Genomic DNA, 19593 nt, shown 5'->3' with positions numbered 1-19593 from the left:
GGTTGACCATATCGTGACTTGTTTCTATATTATCTCCAAAGAAGGTGCAATTCACCGCGCTGAACAGGTGGAATAAAATGTTTGCATACATTTGTTCTACTGCATTTCAGAATGGTGAACATCTTGTTGCCAGCTTATAGTCGGCAGTACTCGCGGTTGCGTGGGGCTGGGTTTTCCACGGCCGCCGATGAGATGGAAAACCATGAACTGGAGCACCTTGTGTTGAGGGAGAGAGGCGTGGTCTGGGCCGACCAGGAAGAGCTTGGGCTGAAAGGTGATGGGATGAGCGTGGACGCGCAGGAGACAAATGAGGCCGGAAATGTCGGGCTCCGCGGCGAGCTGGCTCCTGTCCTTTCTTTCTCACATCTGCAGTACCACCGGAGTAGCCCCTGCAGTAAGTTCCCATGCTCTTCTCATCCTGATTGTCGAGCCGCTTAGTCAGCATCTGTGAAGAGTTGGGCAAATTGGACTTCACACTTTTCCTGTTAATTTTGAAATATTAAAATGCTTTTTTCACACATAACCTGACTGAAAGAATCTCTAGGAAATAAAAGAGAGCATGACCTTAAAATGCTCAGCCCACAAACACATCAGCTTTGTCAGAAGTGGGGTGTTACTTTAATGTCTAATAACTAGAAACCTCCGTGGTACAGGTCACCTCTCAACAATTTATGAAGACAATTTAGACAAACATAATAACTTACTCACTTACTGCCAATTTGTGTTTTATAGGAATGAAAATGAGGAAATTATAAATAATTGCCCCCTCAACTTTATTAAGTGCATATGATGATCTCGCCTCTCCATATATACTTAAAATAAATGGGTAAAGAAGTATATTTAATTACAACCGAGACAAGCTGTTAACAGAAAGTGTTATTCCTCTCATCTCATACACACCAGGCACTGCATTGTTTTTTAGCTCAGAATATACATGAATGCATTTAATTTAAATCTAATCCCAAAGCATTCATTTGAATTGAGCAGGTAATAATCTTTTTTTTTTTTTAATTATTTGATTTGAAATTGAAATGTAAACTCTGTAGGAAAAATTCCTATATCATCCAACCTTTCGACTAAGTTAAAAGCAATATCAATTTATATAAACAAAACAGATACAATCAAGTAGGGCTATTGAAACAGAAACCACTTAGAGGTTTTAAAATTGAATACTTAAAACTTTTATTTAACGTGTTCAGTGTCTAAAATTGATGCCATCCTTCTGATATCTGACCAGTGAATTGCATCGTGCAGTACTGACATTGGATCAGATCGGTCCCATCTCAAGTTTTTTCTCATGTTTTTTCTTTCATTTTGGGGGTCAAACCATTTATTAAAGTTTCTCCTCTGACACGGATTCAATTTCTAAAAATTCATACCTTTTCATCCAGATTCCTGAGGTTAAAACGGTAACGAAAATAATCCTGCGGTGTTTCCGGAATACTCAGCGTCTGCATGTTGTTTCCCACCTCAGTCTCTGCTGCACACCTGGCCTCGACAGCTGACTTTTGACCCCACTGAAACATTGTTGAACCAGACAAGGAGAAGTTGTAATGTATAATTCAGCCACATGTGGTTTTAACCAGCAGAGGATGTGTAGAACAAGACAAAATCAAGATAATGGTATGCAACACATTTGATTGAGGAGCTAATAACATATTTCTAATTAAAGAGGACCTATTATGAAAAACACGTTTTCTCTTGCTTAAACATATATAAAGTGGTCTCCCCTCAGCCTGCCAACTCAGAGAAGGAGGAAAGCAACCAAATTCTGCAGTGTCTGTACAGCCGCCCGGATGAGCCATCCAGTGTGATGTGGCTTCTACGAGCCGTTCAGATTCTGCGCCCTTTCATTATGTAACCAAAATGCAAACCACGCCCACAACTAAACACCGTGTCCTAACTGCATGCGAGCGTCCGACTATCGCTTAGCACTGCGTGACATCTCCCTCCAGCCAGTTGCCACTTTATTGAGGTTTTTGTAGTGAAATGAGGAGATAAATTGTCATTTCAACTAACTGGATCAGCCGTTCCTCATCCATGACCGTTTCCTACAGCGCTTTCAACCGGCTTTCAACGCGAGCGACAGGAAGAAAATAGAAGCAGGGCGTCCGACAAATGTTCAGCTCAAAACGGCGCGCTGCGCCGCTCACGGCCAGTTAGGACAGTCCAATAGAAAATAAAGCAATGGAATAGATTTTGTCGCTGACGCTCACTCACATCGCATGCAGTTAGGACAGGGTTTAATAGTGTATGCAGCCGGCTGCTCTTCTGCCCAGAGCGAGGCTTTGTGCCCTCCCCTGCTACACGTCATTCAGGCAGCCAATCAGCACAGAGCCTCATTATCATAGCCTTCCCTGCCCTCAGAATCCCTCATAGAGAAGGAGGTTAGAGAATGGGAAGATAAAGACATGGCTCAGAGGCTGAATTTCTAATTTATTTAGAAAAAAATTACAAAAGCTTGTTTTTAAGACATTCAAGGCCTGTTTAAAATAGATATTACATGCCATAATAGGTCCCCTTTAAATAAAACATCTTTCTTTTCTTGTCAACTCTTGACAGGTCTCACCACACAAACTGTAAAGGTTGAATCTCTGTTCGATGTATGTACAAGGCAGTTCCAAGGCGCCTGTCCTCACTGAATATGTGTTTCACCGATCAACCACGTGATTGAACCACCCACCTCACATTTTGGACCTCTGCCGGACGCTCCCAGAACATCTGAAATCCATTAAAGTATTGATACTGGACCTCCGGGATCTCCTGTGATCTCTGATACTGCAGTGTTTGCCGCTGATCCTCCTGACAGTTGTGAGGTGGTGGGATTTGTTGTCAAGTCAAAGATGTCCTACTCAACTAGGACTGAGGAGCAGAGAGAAAATACGTTTAGAGCAGGCTCTTCAAAAGTTCAAGGGTCTGGACAGCTCTTATGTAGGATGGTTGGTTGTTCCACAGATCAGGCTGTTCCTCTGTTTTCGATCCTGGACCTGGAAAACAGTCTGTTTTCTTGATGTTGACGTTCTGGCTGAAGCACTGGGATTTGCATATTTTGCACAACTATGACTGTGCCATGATATTGAAACTTTTTGAAAGCAAGCAATAGTATTTTAACCTGGATCCTAAACTAAAATAAGCCAGCTCAGTTGCGACGTGATAACACTTCTCAGAAAGTCAGAAAGTGAGCTGCTCAGCCTGCAGTCAGCAGAGGGATGACTGATCAACATCCATATCTTTTTTATTTTTTAAAGCAGTTTTGGGGGTGTGGCAGCAATCATTGTCCTGCTGTGTGAGGCCACTGTTTTGGGGGAATTTCAGGAGCTGAGCTCAGCGTGCAGTAATGTTTAGGTTGATGGAACATGTCAAAGTAACATCCTGGCTGGCTGCAACAGTCTTTTCCTTGAGCAGATGGTGTGAAAGAACACCCTGTGTTTTTCGCCTGCCACATTAATACATTTGAAATCCCAATTTTCCTTTTAAGATCTTTAACTGAGAATGCATCTTAATTCCATAATGCAGGATATAGGAGAGGTTACCATTTAAAAGCAGTCTTTTTTATTATCACATTACTACATGGCTGTATTTAGCTTATGTTTAACTCTGTTTTTAATGTTTCTATACCCAGTATTAAACGTTACAACCGGTATTATAACTTAACCAAGCCCAGAATGTTCTACATTATTCACACGTGACACCTGAATTTAAGTTTTAGCTTCAAGTCTAAGCATCTGCTGTCCCGTGAGGTCATTCAATAAGGGTCACTGTTTTTCTTTTGTCTAGAGTGTGTTTGGCAGGAGCCATGAGAGTGCATGTTTTTGTTTTTCACTGTTAAGTCTCCGTGACCCAGTGGCACCAGATTCTCATGACATATAAGCCATGACAAACAGTGGAGCAGGAACTGAAACTGGCCAGCAGTACCATCTTACAATCACGGTGTCCGTTGTTTGTCAGGGAGTAAAGTCTGCACCTGCCCCTCTCCGCTGCTGTTTGTTTGCTTTATTTGGAAGTGTGTTTTATTGACTTTTAATTAAATTAACTGAAAGTAAAACAAAGAATCGGATGACAAGTGATTACGGATATTAATTTCAGCCTGTTGTATGTCACAGGTTAAAAATTAAAAGATAAGGTGTATATGTATGGGAGGGGTAAGTTACAGTCAGGTGCACCTCATCACGTTCCCATGATGAAGTGATCATCAAGGGCATGTGATTAGTAATGAGCATGCAGAGCTCTACAAAAACTTTGGGACTGTTCTATTGAGAGCATTCGGACGTTTCACTTTGTCGAGAGAGAAAGGCACATAGTTTATAAAACTCAAGATAATTTAGAGTTCAACATTCTGTGGTGAGAGAGACTATTCACAAGTAGAAAGACAATGGAAGCATGTCTAAGGTTCTGAAAACTGCAGCTGAGCAAACCTCAGCGCATCTTGAACAACGTCCTATGAACAGACAAGACCAAAGTGGACATGCTTGGACTTGATACGCAGCGCCATATTTGGCAAAAAAAAAAGACAACATTTAAGGCAGAAACAGCTACTACCTACTGTCAAGCATGTCAGTGGAAGGGGAATGATTTGGGGTTGTCCTGCAGCCACAGGAGCTGGGCACCTTGCAGCAATTGAGTCCTCTGACCTGCTCTGTAAACCAGAGTATTCCAGATGTGAGGCCATCTGTTCGATAGCTAAAGCTTGGCAGAAATTGGGTTATGCAACAGTATACCGTAATGATCAGAAGTGCACCCGCAAACATACAGAATGGCTGGGAAAAAAGGGTGCGGTGGAAAGCCTGAGGATTTGGAGTAGTATAGTCAAATCCTGGACGTGAACCCAAATAAAACGTGCAGCAGGACTCTAAAAGAGCTGTGCATGCTCACGTGTCCAAAAAAACGTTCAATCTTTGAGCCAACAATTTAACATACAGAGAAGTAGTTGATAACGTTTCAACAACGTTTTAGTCACTTTAGTAAAGTTGACTTTTCCCTCATTCTTGAAAGCATTTGTGGGTAAACTTTAATTACCAAAACAACATGAATTAAAGCTGCAAGCAGCGATGAACGGGCCCTCGCACCCTTGTGCACGTTCAGGCGTGCTGCAGTGGAAGTGCTTGTATGACTTGCATGTAGATTCTTCAGGCCTGGACATTTAGCGGATGACACCAGCCACGACTCTCTATATCAAACCATTCAAAAGTTATGACAGAAAGTAGGATCTATCAGATATTGACCAATCAGAAGAAGGGGCGGGGATAATTCATGCCAATTATGTTCAAGGACTCAAAACTGAGTCCGATGACACCACCCACGAGTCTTTATGTCAAATCATTCAAAAGTTATGGCAGAAAGTAGGGACTATCAAATATGGACCAATCAGATGAAGTCTACCGTCGCCACGGTAACGCTTTTGACTGAGAAAAGTAATGCCCGTCGTCGCAGGATCTAGACGCACATTTTGATGTATAACACACATTTGTGCACGTCACGCCAAGAGACTTTTCTTTAAGTTGTGACATGATACAGGTGTGTACTGATTTTCGTGCATGTACATCAAACTGTATTGTGGGGCTTGAGGCACGGAAGTTTTCTAGGGGGCGCTGTTGAGCCATTAGGCCACGCCCATTCATGCAAACCATTAGATATCAAATTTTTCGCCAGGCCTGGCTTGCGTGCAAAATTTGGTGACTTTTGGGGCACGTTTAGGGGGGCAAAAAGGCCCTCCTTTCGTCAGAAGAAAAACGAGGAGAAAAAAAAACGAGAAAAAAAATTCCTACAGATACAATAGGGCCTTCGCACTGTCAGTGCTCGGGCCCTAATTAAAGTAGCCTACAGTTAAAGCGGTGTATATATATAGCCATAAATGTTGAGGAATTGAAGCAATGATGAGAGACCGGTCTAAAGTAGTTGCTCAGAAACTGCAGCTTTAAGTTATTGTTGCTAGACTTTGACCTGCAGGCTCCTGAATCATGTGGTACTTAGGATTGCCCACATGAGGTTTTTTGTTTGTTCTTCATTTTTGTTTTAAGAATGATGGTACGTAAATAAGTTATGCTGTTGTTCATCCAAGTTTGTATACACCTACTTGTCTGAACAATTATAATAAGATGATCTTTATGTTTTTACACACAAAAAAAGAAATTTAAAGGTGGTACATTTTCATGACAATTCCCCTGAACTGGTATTTATTGGCTCAGCTGCATTAATTTCATCATGCTTTGGGTTAAGCACAAGGTTTTATTTTCTTGAGCATTTTTTACAGCAGCCAGATCACATTTATACGACATTATGAACAACATGAGTTTAAGCTGATATAATAGTTATACAGCCTGTACAATGAAAACTGAATTAAAGCATAAATCAGACCAACGTCATAGTCATCCAACATGCAGAAGTCATCTGACATTTTTAGTGAGCACAAATCACCAAAGTTATACCAAAGAATGTTTTTGTCTTGTTTTGTTTCTCTTCCCCATCTTTCTGTTTTGTAACTATAATGTTGGATGTTGTTTTTCCTGTCTAATCCTCAGGTGCAGAGAGACGAACTAGAAGAACATCAGTGTGTAATGCGGCTCCATCACCTAAAGGTAAACGGACACTCCTTTTTTTTTTTCTCCCCTACCTTGCTAACATACTGTAGTCATTAATCTAAAAACCTGCATAGCCATTAATACCATCTTCCCTTCAATAACTCTTATTTGCGCTCTCCTCCTTACCTTTTACTCACTCCATCAGACTTAGACAAACACAGATTAAGAGATTCTGCTCTTTTTTTTCCTTTTAATGAAAAGTACATAAACTCATTAATTCCTTTTGACACACATTTGAAATTCTTTGCAAGCCTAATCTTTAACTTTGCCATATCTTCATTGTTTCATTTTATTTTTACCCATAAAGTAGATGCTCAGAGTAGTAAAATACACAATAAACTTCAGACGTAATATAATTAGGGCCCGAGCACTTGCAGTGCGAAGGCCCTATTGTAATTGCAGGAATTATTCTTCTTCTTCTTATTGTTCTGACAAAAGGAAGGCCTTTTTGCCCCCCTAAACGTGCCCAAAAAGTCACCAAATTTTGCATGCAAGTCAGGCCTGGCGAAAAATTTGATATTTAAGGGTTTGCATTAATGGGCGTGGTAAAATGGCTCAACAGCGCCCCCTTGAAAACTTTGTGCCTCAAGCCCCACAATGCGGTTTGTCGTACATGCACGAAAATCGGTACACACCTGTATCATGGGACAACTTAAAGAAAAGTCTCTGGGCGTCATGTCGAGAAACCGAACAGGAAGTCGGCCATTTTGAATTAATCGTGTCACTTTGGCGCAATTTATGCCATTCCTTCGGCAGTTAATACGGCCCAAACCATAACGTGCCCCCAAGTGTGTTATACATCAAAATGTGCGTCTTCATCCTGCGACAACACGCATTACTTTTCTCTTTCAAAAGCGTTACCGTGGCGACGCTAGACGCCAAAAAGCGTGCCCACCCTTCATCTGGTTGGTTCAGACCGAAAAAACTTTGCGCCTCAAGCCCCAGAATACGGTGTGACGTACATGAACGAAAATCGGTACACTCCTGTATCATGTCTTAACTAAAAGAAAAGTCTCTTGGCGCCATGGCCGAAACCGTACAGGAAGTCGGCCATTTTGAACATTCTGAATTAATCACGTAATTTTGGAGCAATATATGCCATTCCTTCGAGAATTAATACGGCCCGAACCGTATCGTGAACCCAGATGTGTTATACATCAAAATGTGCGTCTCCATCCTGCGACTACACGCATTACTTTTCTCTTTCAAAAGTGTTACCGTGGCGACGCTAGACGCCAAAAAGCACGCCCCCCCTTCATCTGATTGGTCCATATTTGATAGTTCCCCAAAAGGCACCAAAATTGGCACGCAAGCCAGGCCTGGCGATAAATTTGATATTTCATGGTTTGCATTAATGGGCGTGGGAAAATGGCTCAACAGCGCCCCCCGGAAAACTTTGTGCCTCAAGCCCTACAATACGGTTTGACGTACATGCACGAAAATCGCTACACACCTGTATCATGGCACAACTTAAAGAAAAGTCTCTTGGAGCCATGGCCGAAACCGAACAGGAAGTCGGCCATTTTGAAATCTGATTGGTCCATATTTGATAGTTCTCCAAAAGTCACCAAATTTGGCATGCAAGACAGACTTGGCGATAAATTAGATATTTCATGGTTTGCATTAATGGGCGTGGCCTAACGGCTCAACAGCGCCCCCTAGAATACTTTTCTCTGCCATAACTTTTGAATGGTTTGACATAGGAAGTTGTGGGTGGTGTCATGGGACTCTGTATGGAGTCTTTGAGCTTCGTTGGCCTTAATTAGCCCCGCCCCTTCTTCTGATTGGTTGTCCCGATTTTCTGCTATAACTTTTGAATGGTTTGACATAGAGAGTCGTGGGTGGTGTCATCAGATTCTGTATGGAGTCCTTGAGCTTCGTTGGCCTTAATTAGCCCCGCCCCTTCTTCTGATTGGTTGTCCCTTTTTTCTGCTATAACTTTTGAATGGTTTGACATAGGAAGTCGTGGGTGGTGTCATTTCTGATATGCTTATGGGGGGCGGTGGCCGTGAGTGCGAGGGCCCGTTCATCGCTGCTTGCAGCTTTAATTAGGGCCCGAGCACCTTCAGTGCGAAGGCCCTATTGTATCTGTAGGAATTTTTTTTCTTTTTCTTTTTCTTTTTCTTTTTCTTTTTCTTCTGACGAAAGGACGGCCTTTTTGCCCCCCTAAACGTGCCCAAAAAGTCACCAAATTTTGCATGCAAGTCAGGCCTGGCGAAAAATTTGATATTTAATGGTTTACATTAATGGGCGTGGCAAAATGGCTCAACAGCGCCCCCCAGAAAACTTTGTGACACAAGCCCCACAATACGGTTTGACGTACATGCACGAAAATCGCTACACACCTGTATCCGAACACAACTTAAAGAAAAGTCTCTTGGCGACATGGCCGAAACCGAACAGGAAGTCAGCCATTTTGAATTAATCGTGTCACTTTGGCGCAATTTATGCCATTCCTTCGGCAGTTAATACGGCCCGAACCGTAACGTGCACCCAGGTGTGTTATACATCAAAATGTGCGTCTACATCCTGCGACAACGCGCATTACTTTTCTCTTTCAAAAGCGTTACCGTGGCGACGCTAGACGCCAAAAAGCGCGCCCACCCTTCATCTGGTTGGTTCAGACCGAAAAAACTTTGCGCCTCAAGCCCCAGAATACGGTTTGACGTACATGAATGAAAATCGGTACACACCTGTATCATGTCGCAACTTAGAGAAAAGTCTCATGGCGCCATGGCCGAAAACGAACAGGAAGTCGGCCATTTTAAACATTCTGAATTAATCGTGTAATTTTGGAGCAATATGAGCCATTCCTTCGAGAATTAATACGGCCCGAACCGTAACGTGCATCCAGGTGTGTTATACATCAAAATGTGCGTCTCTATCCTGCGACTACGCGCATTACTTTTCCCTTTCAAAAGTGTTACCGTGGCGACGCTAGACGCCAAAAAGTGCGCGTCCCCTTCATCTGATTGGTCCATATTTGATAGTTCTCCAAAAGTCACCAAATTTTACATGCAAGCCAGGCTTGGCGATAAATTTGATATTTCATGGTTTGCATTAATGGGCGTGGCCTAACGGCTCAACAGCGCCCCCTAGAAAACTTTTTTCTGCCATAACTTTTGAATGGTTTGACATAAAGAGTCGTGGGTGGTGTCATGGGACTCGGTATAGAGTCCTTGACCATAATTGGTGAAAATTAGCCCCGCCCCTTCTTCTGATTGGTTGTCCCTATTTACTGCTATAACATTTGAATGTTTTGACATAGAGAGTCGTGGGTGGTGTCATGGGACTCTGTAATGAGTCCTTGAGCTTCGTTGGCCTGAATTAGCCCAGCCCCTTCTTCTGATTGGTTTTCCCTTTTTTCTGCTATAACTTTTTAATGGTTTGACCTAGGAAGTCGTGGGTGGTGTCATTTCTGATATGCTTATGGGGGGCGGTGGCCGTGAGTGCGAGGGCCCGTTCATCGCTGCTTGCAGCTTTAATTTGATTTATAGTTGTGCTGCAGACAGTCTTTCCTGGCCAAAATGTGAATGATAAAATGATTAAAATACTCACAAGCATTTTTATAGAGAAAACTCTGAACATGGAGAACCTTTGGGAAAATGTAACACAAAAATACTCGTGAAATATGGCGATTCAAATTGGCTGTAATGATATTTATTGCAGCTGGTCTGTATTTCATTTAACCCTATTGTGGGAGATGTATCTTGAGAAGAAAATACTTCTGCCAGATGACCAGAATGTCTTCAATGGAAATAAAATATGAACATTCCAGGGAGTTTGTCACCACTTCTATAAGATTTCCTGCAACTTATTCCAATGTGTGAACTCAAATGGAGCATAGCGTTTTCAACGTTTTTATGAAATAAAAAGCTCCACTTTTTGTGCGGTGTGTCTGCCTATTGCAGTTTTCCATTTGCTCATTTATAGTTTTTCACTTATTTCACTTTACGTCATTCGTCCATAAGTGTCAGTACTTGTGTATGCTCTAATAGTTTTAATACGCCATTGTACTGCGTACTACTACACAATGGCTAATTTAACCTCCATTCAGAGTCAATGTACTATTAAAAAAAAAAAAAAAATGTGTTAAACTACGTAATTCAACACCAATTAATCATTTTATTTTTCCACTTACAATATATTTAATGTTTTAAACTTTGGTCTGTAGAAAAACAATTATTGAAGCCACTTAAAATTATACAGAAGTCTGCATTTTAAATATTTTGTTTTCATGCAAACACACAGTTATCACCTTTATGAAAACATGGGATTTATAGCATTTGTTTTTCAGGCTTGAATAAGTCATGAAATTAAGTAAAGGTGTGTTATGGAAAAATTGTGTTTTTTACTTTTGTGGCCTGTAATGCGGTTGATCAAGTTATTTCACACCAATAATCTTCTGTAAATAGTCTTCTATATGTTTTGATGTGCAGCACTGTATTTCACACATCACCATCATCCACATCGGTGGAGAAGTTCGTACATGGCATTAGTAACCTTATCAATTTACCCATCCATCAATTGTCTATACCCATTTATTCCTATTCAGGGTCATGAAGGTATTCACTTCATAATGTTTGAATTTTAGCTGTTTGCTTAAATATAGAAGCATATGTTTTGTATTTATGGACTGTTCCTGAAATCCACATATGTAGTTAATTAAGGACACAACAGAGTGCAATGTTTTATTTCGTGAACATGTGCCAAATATTGTACAATGATTTTGAAGGAGCGTCATCCAAATACAGTAAGTAATGGAAATATTCCATGGAATCTTTGTGGCAACAATTTAACATGCAGAGAAGTAGTAGATGACATTTCAACAATGTTGTTTTATCATAAATATGCAAGTATAGATCCATTTCTATGGAGGTAGGTGCCATGAAGTCTATTTTCCCTCACTTCAGTGGAGTAAAAGACCCTATGTTTGATTTAACTGTGGAATATCCTCTAATGCTGATCCTAACAGCAACTTGTCAAACAATTTAGCCATTTTACATCATTACACACATCTCATATGTACTACTTACATAAATGTACGCACGCTACGTGCCATTTTATCTGGCGTGTGTAGCTCGTATTTCAGACACTGGCAGACAAAAGAGCAACAGGCTGGGATTTGAACCTGCGCCACCTGCACAAGGGCGATAGCCTCTGCATATGTTGTGCGCGCCCAACCCACTGAGCTATCTGGGGCCCATCCAATCTAACTTTATATAACACTTTTCATAGAATAAAATGAAGTGAGGTGATGACTGGAGTTAGAGCTTTTAAAAAAAAAAAAATAGATACATAATATCCTCTGTTATTTTCTTTTGTTTGTACAGATGGAACACTTAGCAGTTAATTTTTTACAACACAAGAAATTAGAAAAGCAAAGTAGACAATTCTATAGACATTTTCCCCTAGCCTTTTAGGACTGTTAGTTTGTTCGTAAACACGATACGCGTATGGCGTGAGAGAATGAGCATCTTGCACGAAATTAATCTTTATGTAGATATCTTATGCCATATGTCTATGGCATATTACGTCAAATGAATTCTCAGGACTCAGGTGAAAATAGGGCTCGAGTCAGACTCATGTCCAAGTCCTGGACTTGAGCACTGCAAGTCTTAAAAATTTAAATCTGTTATTGAATTAGCAGGGTTTTGTTTTTTTTTTTTTTGTTTTTTTTTGTTGTTTTTTTTATTTCCTTTTTTTTTTTTTTTTTTAATAATCAGCATTCAGACAAACTGCTCTGATCCTACCCTGGTAATGTTTGTCTGTGTCTCACTGCTTCGTCAGCTCTTAATGGTAGTCACTGCAGCATGTTATGAGAAATGGTTCCACCCTGCAGCTTGAAAAGCCAATCAAATTTCATTGGTTTTAGAGAGGACTGTGGTCTTGAAAGAACATTAACTCGCTGTGTGCTGAAAAAATGAAAGCAAATCACATCCTCACGTAGTTTTATTGAGAATTGGGTAAATACAATTTTTTTTAAATCTCCCAGTACCTCCCACTGATGCAGTGGTTTAATATCTCTTACTCATATTCAACCTCTAGATTCTCCCATATATCTTTTCCCCTTTAGATTTTAGTTGTCCTTTTTGCTTCAAATGTGATGTTTGCGCTCGTCCTCTGTTCTCCCTGTCTTTCCCTTCTTCCCTTCCAGTGTTTTTTCTGTCTGTCTAGCATCTACCCCTCCCAGTCCCTCTTGAGCTTCATTCATGAAAATGCAGATCCACAGCAGGGCAGGAAAAAACGTCAACAGACGTAAACTCCCTTGCTCCACCAACCAGAAAAGGCGCACTATAAAAAACAGGCAGCAGCAACCAAGCGGCCCTAATTCAGTGCAGCTTCCACCAGAAATAGCAACTCATGCATGTATTAATCCCCTACTAGCCAAAAATATGTGATTGAAGGAACTCTGCTGCCATTTATTGCTGGGGACAACTCGTCTGCCATGGAAAAGCGCTATTTATCACATTTGCTCACACAGAGCTCTGCCTGAAGTCTGACTCACATTTACTAAATATTGCATTTGATATTTAGGGAAATGTATAAATCAGTCATTCACCTTTGCAGTTCATGTTCTCACTTCCTTTATGTGCTGGCATTTTTCCTTTTTTAGCCTCCTCCCTAACCGCCACCACACCTCTGCAGGAAATGCCATGAGTGTAAGAGTGCTGCTAATGTGATGCAAACTCTGTGATTTAACCTCTCTCTACTCTGCAATCCATCCAAGTTTTAGTGGCTATTGTTTTTAGATTACCCTTCACAAGGTGGCAGTAAAATATAAATCAAATCAGTAATTAAAAGCTGACATACACAGTATATTTATATTGTTATATATTGTTCCTTTTTAAGTTTAAATCAAACCGGAGGACTTATTGTCATTTACTCCAGTCAGCGTGGCATTCAATTAAACATCAATTAAACATCTGCTATTTACTTTCTTATAATATTAACTAAGAATGAATGCCTTAATGACTGGGCTCGAACTGATTTTAAAATTACTATAAATTTGAGAGAGGCTGTTTTTAAAAAGTAACCTTTCCAAAGATCAGCCCTTTGTGTTTGAGCCCCAAGTTTAACTTAGTTTTTAAAAAAAAGAACTTCCTTGGCTTAAATGCCTTGCTTTCTACTCTATTTATAAAGTGCAGTGCTTGTTCAGTGAATAATGCATGTCACATCTCTGTTCTGATATGTTACAGTTTAGGTTTATATATGCATGGAGGGCACTATTATGTTTAATTGCCTGGGCCACTCCGACACTAGTGATTCTCCATTGATGTAACTTAAGGGAACAGTCAATCTCATTTCTACATTGTGAATTATTTTTAAATTGTGCTCTTAAGCCCAGGACTGGAACTTCAGCACTTTCTGCTGATTAGTGATAAATGCTGTTTTCAGACCCAAATACCATTTATTTGTAGCACGATGGGGGCTTGAACATGTGACTGTTCAGACAGACCTTTACATTTTATTAATAAACCAAATTTATACTAAGCTGGAATCATCTGGTCTCAAGTCCTGATAAGTGCACAAGGTTGTATCAGGAAGGGGATCCGATATAAAACCTATGCCATACTAAACATGCGACTCACAAGACCCATGACCCCCATACCGCATCAGTCGAGGCGTGTGTTCACAATGACCACCATCAGTGTTGTTGACCTACAGGCTGCCAATGGAAATTGGGCTACTTTTGGTCGAAGGAGGAGAGGAGGAAAGCATGTCTGTACCCTGGGGGAAAAGAAGAAAAGCAAGAGACCAGAGCTTAAAGGGGACCTATTATGGCATCTAATACCTATTTTAAACAGGCCTTGAATGTCTTAAAAACAAGCTTTTGCGGAGTTAGTTGTGGGCGTGGTTTCACAAATCGGAGGCCAACCTATGTAAATCGCATTTTCATTACGTAACGAAAGGGAGCAGAATCTGAACGACTCATAGAAGCCACATCACACTGGATGGCTCATCCGGGCGGCTGTACAGACCCTGCAGAATTTGGTTGCTTTCCTGCTTCTCTGAGTTGGCAGGCTGAGGGGAGACCACTTTATATATGTTAAAGCAAGAGAAAATGTGTTTTTCATAATAGGTCCCCTTTAAGAGTATTGACTTTGAATATTGGGACTATGATATGAAACGTTAGAGAGGTGGTTGACATGATGTAGTGGAGGAAATTGGATATGCTGTCTGTTCAGGAGACCTGGTGGAAAGGTGACAAGGCGAGAAGCTTAGGAGCAAGGTTCAAGCTATTTTATCTTGGTATGGATGGGAAAAGAAATGGGAGTATTTTAAAGGAGCAGTTTGTTAGTAAAGTTCTGAACGTGAAAGGAGTGTCTAGAAAAGTTTGATGTTAGTATTAGTGGTTATGCTTCACAAGTGGGATCTCAGTCAGAAGAGAAGGAAAGATTTTGGAGAGAGATAGATTTGGCCCAATCTCAATACTCTCCCTACTTTTCTTCACTCGTCCTTCTTTTCTTCCCTACCCCCTAAAAAAGAAGGGGGAGATTTTAGGGCACTTGAAATCTAGGGCACTTGGCCCAGGTGCCTGTCCCAATACCCCCACTCCCCCTCATTTTCATCCCTACCCTGATCAGGAAGCTGAGAGCCAAAAGCTGTTTTAATTTCAGCTGTAGCGCTGTTAATATGCCACTTTATTAAGTTTTAATATTTTTTCAGGCGTAAAAGTAACCTTTAAGATCCCCAACCTGGGCTCAGTTTATCCAAATAACGCCTGTTAAGAAATTTGACTCTATGTTTTCGGAGATGAGAAGAGAGAAGAGGGAGAGAAGAAGAGGGCCAGGGGAGCAGCCTCAGCTCACAGCCCGAGAACAGACGTGTCCGCCGGGTCAAGCTGCTCCGTCGTCCTGGGAGAGAAACCTGCAGCTCTGTTGAGAATTACGCTGGCTGAAATAAATCATTTAGGAAGATGTTTGTTTAATAGATGAAATCTAACAGTTGTAGCTACGCCTGTTAAGAAATTTGCTCCGAAAATTTAGAGATTTCTGCATGCCGGCTCCGGAGCTTATGGGTCCACGTTAAATCGAGGCAGAGCCTACGGCGTAGGGTACGGCGCGTAACGTACCGCGTAACGTACCGCGTAACGTACCGCGTAACGTACCGCGTAACGTACCGCGTAACGTACCGCGTAACGTACCGCGTAACGTACCGCGTAACGTACCGCGTAACGTACCGCGTAACGTACCGCGTAACGTACGGCGTAGGGTACGGCGTATGGCGCACATCGCTGCGTACCCTACGCCGTAGGCTCTGCGTCGATTTAACGCGGAACCATAAAACAGCTCCGCTATCTTCACTTCAGCTTTATCTGAAAGTGTGTAAATTACCCAGATAACAGCTTTGTGGTTTCTGAAAAGTATTATATCAAAAACATCCAAAAAAAATCTGACGAGTCACAGGATTATTTCTCTCTATTTCCCACAAAAAATGCTTGCTCCCTCAGTCACAATCTGAGACGAGTCTGCAAATGATGTTTTCCCTCGGTCGGCGAGTCAAATCGACGCAGAGCCTACGGCGTAGCTTACGTAGCCTACGGCGTAGCTTACGTAGCCTAAGGCGTAGCTTACGTAGCCTACGGCGTAACCTAACAACCTTTACTCCGGCGCGATTCTTCGCGAACAACGGACAAAAAAGGGATTATTTACATTCACTGAGTGAATATTATGAAAGTAAAATATATATTTCTCGCTAGAAATTTAATCAAAACGCATTTTTATGCAGAAACTAACTCAAAATATTGATTTATTCACTAAGAAATGTCTGCCATGCCAGGTTTGGTATACAGGATAAGAATGCAGAAGGACAGATGGTGGTAGATTTTGAAAAAAGGATGGATATGGCTGTAGTGAATACTTTATTCCAGAAGAGACAGGACCGTATACGGTCACTCAAATGGACTACATCTTGGGTGGATGACGTAACATGAAGGAGATCAGTTATTGCAAAGTAGTGGTAGATAAGAGTTTAGCCAGACAGCATAGGATGGTGATTTGTAGGGTGACTCTGGTGGTGTGGAAGATGAAGAGGACAAAGGCAGAGCCAAGGACAAAGTGGTGGAAGCTGAAAAAGGAAGTGTGTTGCGTGCCTTTCAGAGAGTTGAGACAGGCTCCGGGTGGTCAGGAAGTGGTTCCAGATGACTGAACAACTACAGCTAATGTGATCAGGGAGACAGGTAAGAGAGTATTTGGTGTGTCATCTAGGAAAGTAGATGAGGAAACTTGGTGTTGGGATGATGAAGTGCCAGAGCAGGTAGAGAGGGAGAGAGAGGTTAGCTAAGAATAAGTGGGACACTGAGAGGACTGTAGAGGGTAGACAGGAGCACAAGGAGATGCAGCATAAGGTGAAGGGAGAGGTTGCAAAGGCCAAACAAAAGTCGTACAATTGTATGCTAGGTTGAACAACAAGGAGAGACCGAACGATTTATAAAGTTTGGTGTGGCAGAGAGATGGAGATGGGGAAAATGTGCAGCAAGCTAGGGTGATTTTTAAGGATAGAGATGGAAATTGATTGACAGGTGCCAGAAGTGTGGGGAGAAGATGGACCGAGTACTTTGAAAAGTTGATGAATCGGGAAAATTAATTTAAAAAAGAGTGGAAGAAGTGACCTTTGTGTATCAGGATGTAGCAAAGATTAGTAAGGCTGAAGACAATGAATAGTGGAAGGGCAATTGCACCTGATGGTATACCTGTTGAGGTGTGGAAGTGTCTAGGACAGGTGGCCGGAAAGATGTTGAGTAGGACATTCAACAAGACTCCCCTCAGAAGAGCTGGACGAAGGGTCCGGGGTGAGGGAAGTCTGTGCGTCTCTGTTAAGACTGCTGCCCCCTCGACCCGGTAATGGATGCAGTGGTGGAAGATGGATGGATGGATGGATGGATGGATGGATGGATGGATGGATGGATGGCCATTCAACAAGATCTTAGAGTGAGAGGATGCCCAGAGGGACCTGCAATGTGTCTTCGTAGACCTTAAGAAAGTATATGTCAGGGTGCCAAGAGAGAAGCTATGGTAAAGTGTGAGGAAGTCTGGAGTAGCAGATACGTATGTTAGAGTGGTGCAGGACAGGTAAGAGGGCTGCAAGCTGCAAGTGAGGTGTGCTGTAGGTATGACAGAGAAGTTCAAAAGTGGAGGTGGGACTGAATCAAGGATCGGCTCTGAGCCCCATATTGTTATCTATGGTGATGAACAGGCTGGCAGATGAGGTGAGAGGAATGTCCATAAACAATGATGTTTGCAGATGACATTGTGATCTGTAGGGAGCAGGTGGAGGAAAACCGAATGAAGTTTAACCACGCAAGACATTATACATGTGTGTGTGAGTGGAAAGGTGAGGCTAAAGGAAGCAGAAATAAAGAAGGTGAATGATTACTGGAAGTAGCAGAGGTTCAAATGTTGAGGTTATCTTTGGAAGTGATGAGGATGGATAGGATCAGTAATGAGTACATCAGAGTGACAGCACATGTTAGATGTTTTAGTACAGAAAGTCATAGAGGCCAGACAGAGATGGTTTGGACATGTCCAATGGAGGGATAGTAAATATATTGGTAGATGGATGATGAGGTTAGAACTGCAAGGAGGGGAAAGACCAAAGAGGAGATTTATGGATGTGGGGAAAGAGGACATGAAGTTAGTTGGTGTAAGAGAAGAGGATGCAGAGGATAGGGTTAGATGGAGACAAATGATTTGCGGTGGCGACCCCTGAAGGGTTCAGCTGAAGGGAAAAGATTTACCGGTATATTGAATTTGAACGTATTGTTGACCAGCTGTTGTCCCATCTGTATGGGGCAAAAACCCATATTCTGACATCTGTGTGGAATTGCACATATCACTTTGGCCGTGATCATTATGTTGTTGTTGTTATTTTCCCCAAAGTGATTTCAACTTATTAAATCACTTGAACTTTGCTTCTATTGAAACCTTTTTTTTCTTTTCTTTTTTATACAAGCTTATTTACAATTTCTTCATAGATGCCTGTGCCACCTATATCCTGAGAAACTGCATCCAGCAATTCATTGATTCCATCGGTCCTGTTATCTGCCATCTCTTGTTTCCAAATTTTCCACATTCCTTAATGAGCACTGTAATGAATTATGGTTCTCGTTTGTGTCAGTAATATGTTATACAACATTACTGCACCATCTGGTCCCACCACCCTAAACCATCTCCTTTGCTTTAAACTCAATACACTTTAAAGAATTACAGTCCATCATACTGGGGGGGCTCCCACCCCATGAATCGTGATTGCTTTAATGTGTTGGGGAAACAACTGTGGCAGATTCCATCAATTGCCTTGATATGCAATTACATTAGCATTATTTCATTTTGTTTTACTTCCAAGGTTCATACTTGTAAAGAATACAGAGATAAGTATATTTCTATATTCCAGCTTATTGGAGTGGCAAGACATAAAATATTGCTTAAAGACTTAATCATTCCAAAAGATCAAAAATGGCGTTTGCTAAGGGTAGCATTTGTAGCTTCAGAAGTGTTGATTCTTAGATCTGCTGACAAATGTATTGACAGTAACTATGTAATATTGATTGTCTGAACTTATTGGATCTCCCATCCATCTTTTTTTTTCCTCCTGTACCCTGGCTGTGTATATATATATATATATATATATATATATATATATATATATATATATATATATATATGTATATGTATATATATATATATGTATATGTATATATATATATATATATATATATATATATATATATATATATATGTATATATATCTACGATCATAGTCTAGGACCCAAAGGTGTCATGGATATCTTTTTATAATTAGATCAATAAAACTTTAGCTAAGCACTAATTTAATTGTAATTCTTTCTCTCACGTCATAAGATTAGATGACTTATTTATCCCACTTGCAGGAAATGTTCCTGTTGCAGCAGCTTCAAAGATGGGTTATCAAAAGTGGGATAAATATTTCAACAAATACACATAGTAGACGCTGTACATTTCTGTATGAAAGTATATAAAAAGGCACACTACTC

The 19593-nt window shown here is 41.1% G+C and overlaps 1 protein-coding gene across 1 annotated transcript in view; it reads left to right on the top strand.

Annotated features, from left to right (window-relative positions):
• The window catches only part of kif18a (kinesin family member 18A), a 45733-nt gene that overhangs the window by 20293 nt on the left and 5847 nt on the right, over positions 1 to 19593 (top strand). The window contains exons 14-15 of the mRNA XM_061710323.1: positions 111 to 394; positions 6519 to 6575. Coding sequence (XP_061566307.1) covers positions 111 to 394; positions 6519 to 6575 — 341 coding nt within the window. The remainder of the gene's footprint in view (positions 1 to 110; positions 395 to 6518; positions 6576 to 19593) is intronic.

Source organism: Cololabis saira, chromosome 2, assembly GCF_033807715.1.
Source record: "Cololabis saira isolate AMF1-May2022 chromosome 2, fColSai1.1, whole genome shotgun sequence".
Classification (NCBI taxonomy): Eukaryota; Metazoa; Chordata; class Actinopteri; order Beloniformes; family Belonidae; genus Cololabis; species Cololabis saira.
Note: the sequence above shows the minus strand (reverse complement) of the source record. Positions and strands in the feature narration are given on the sequence as shown.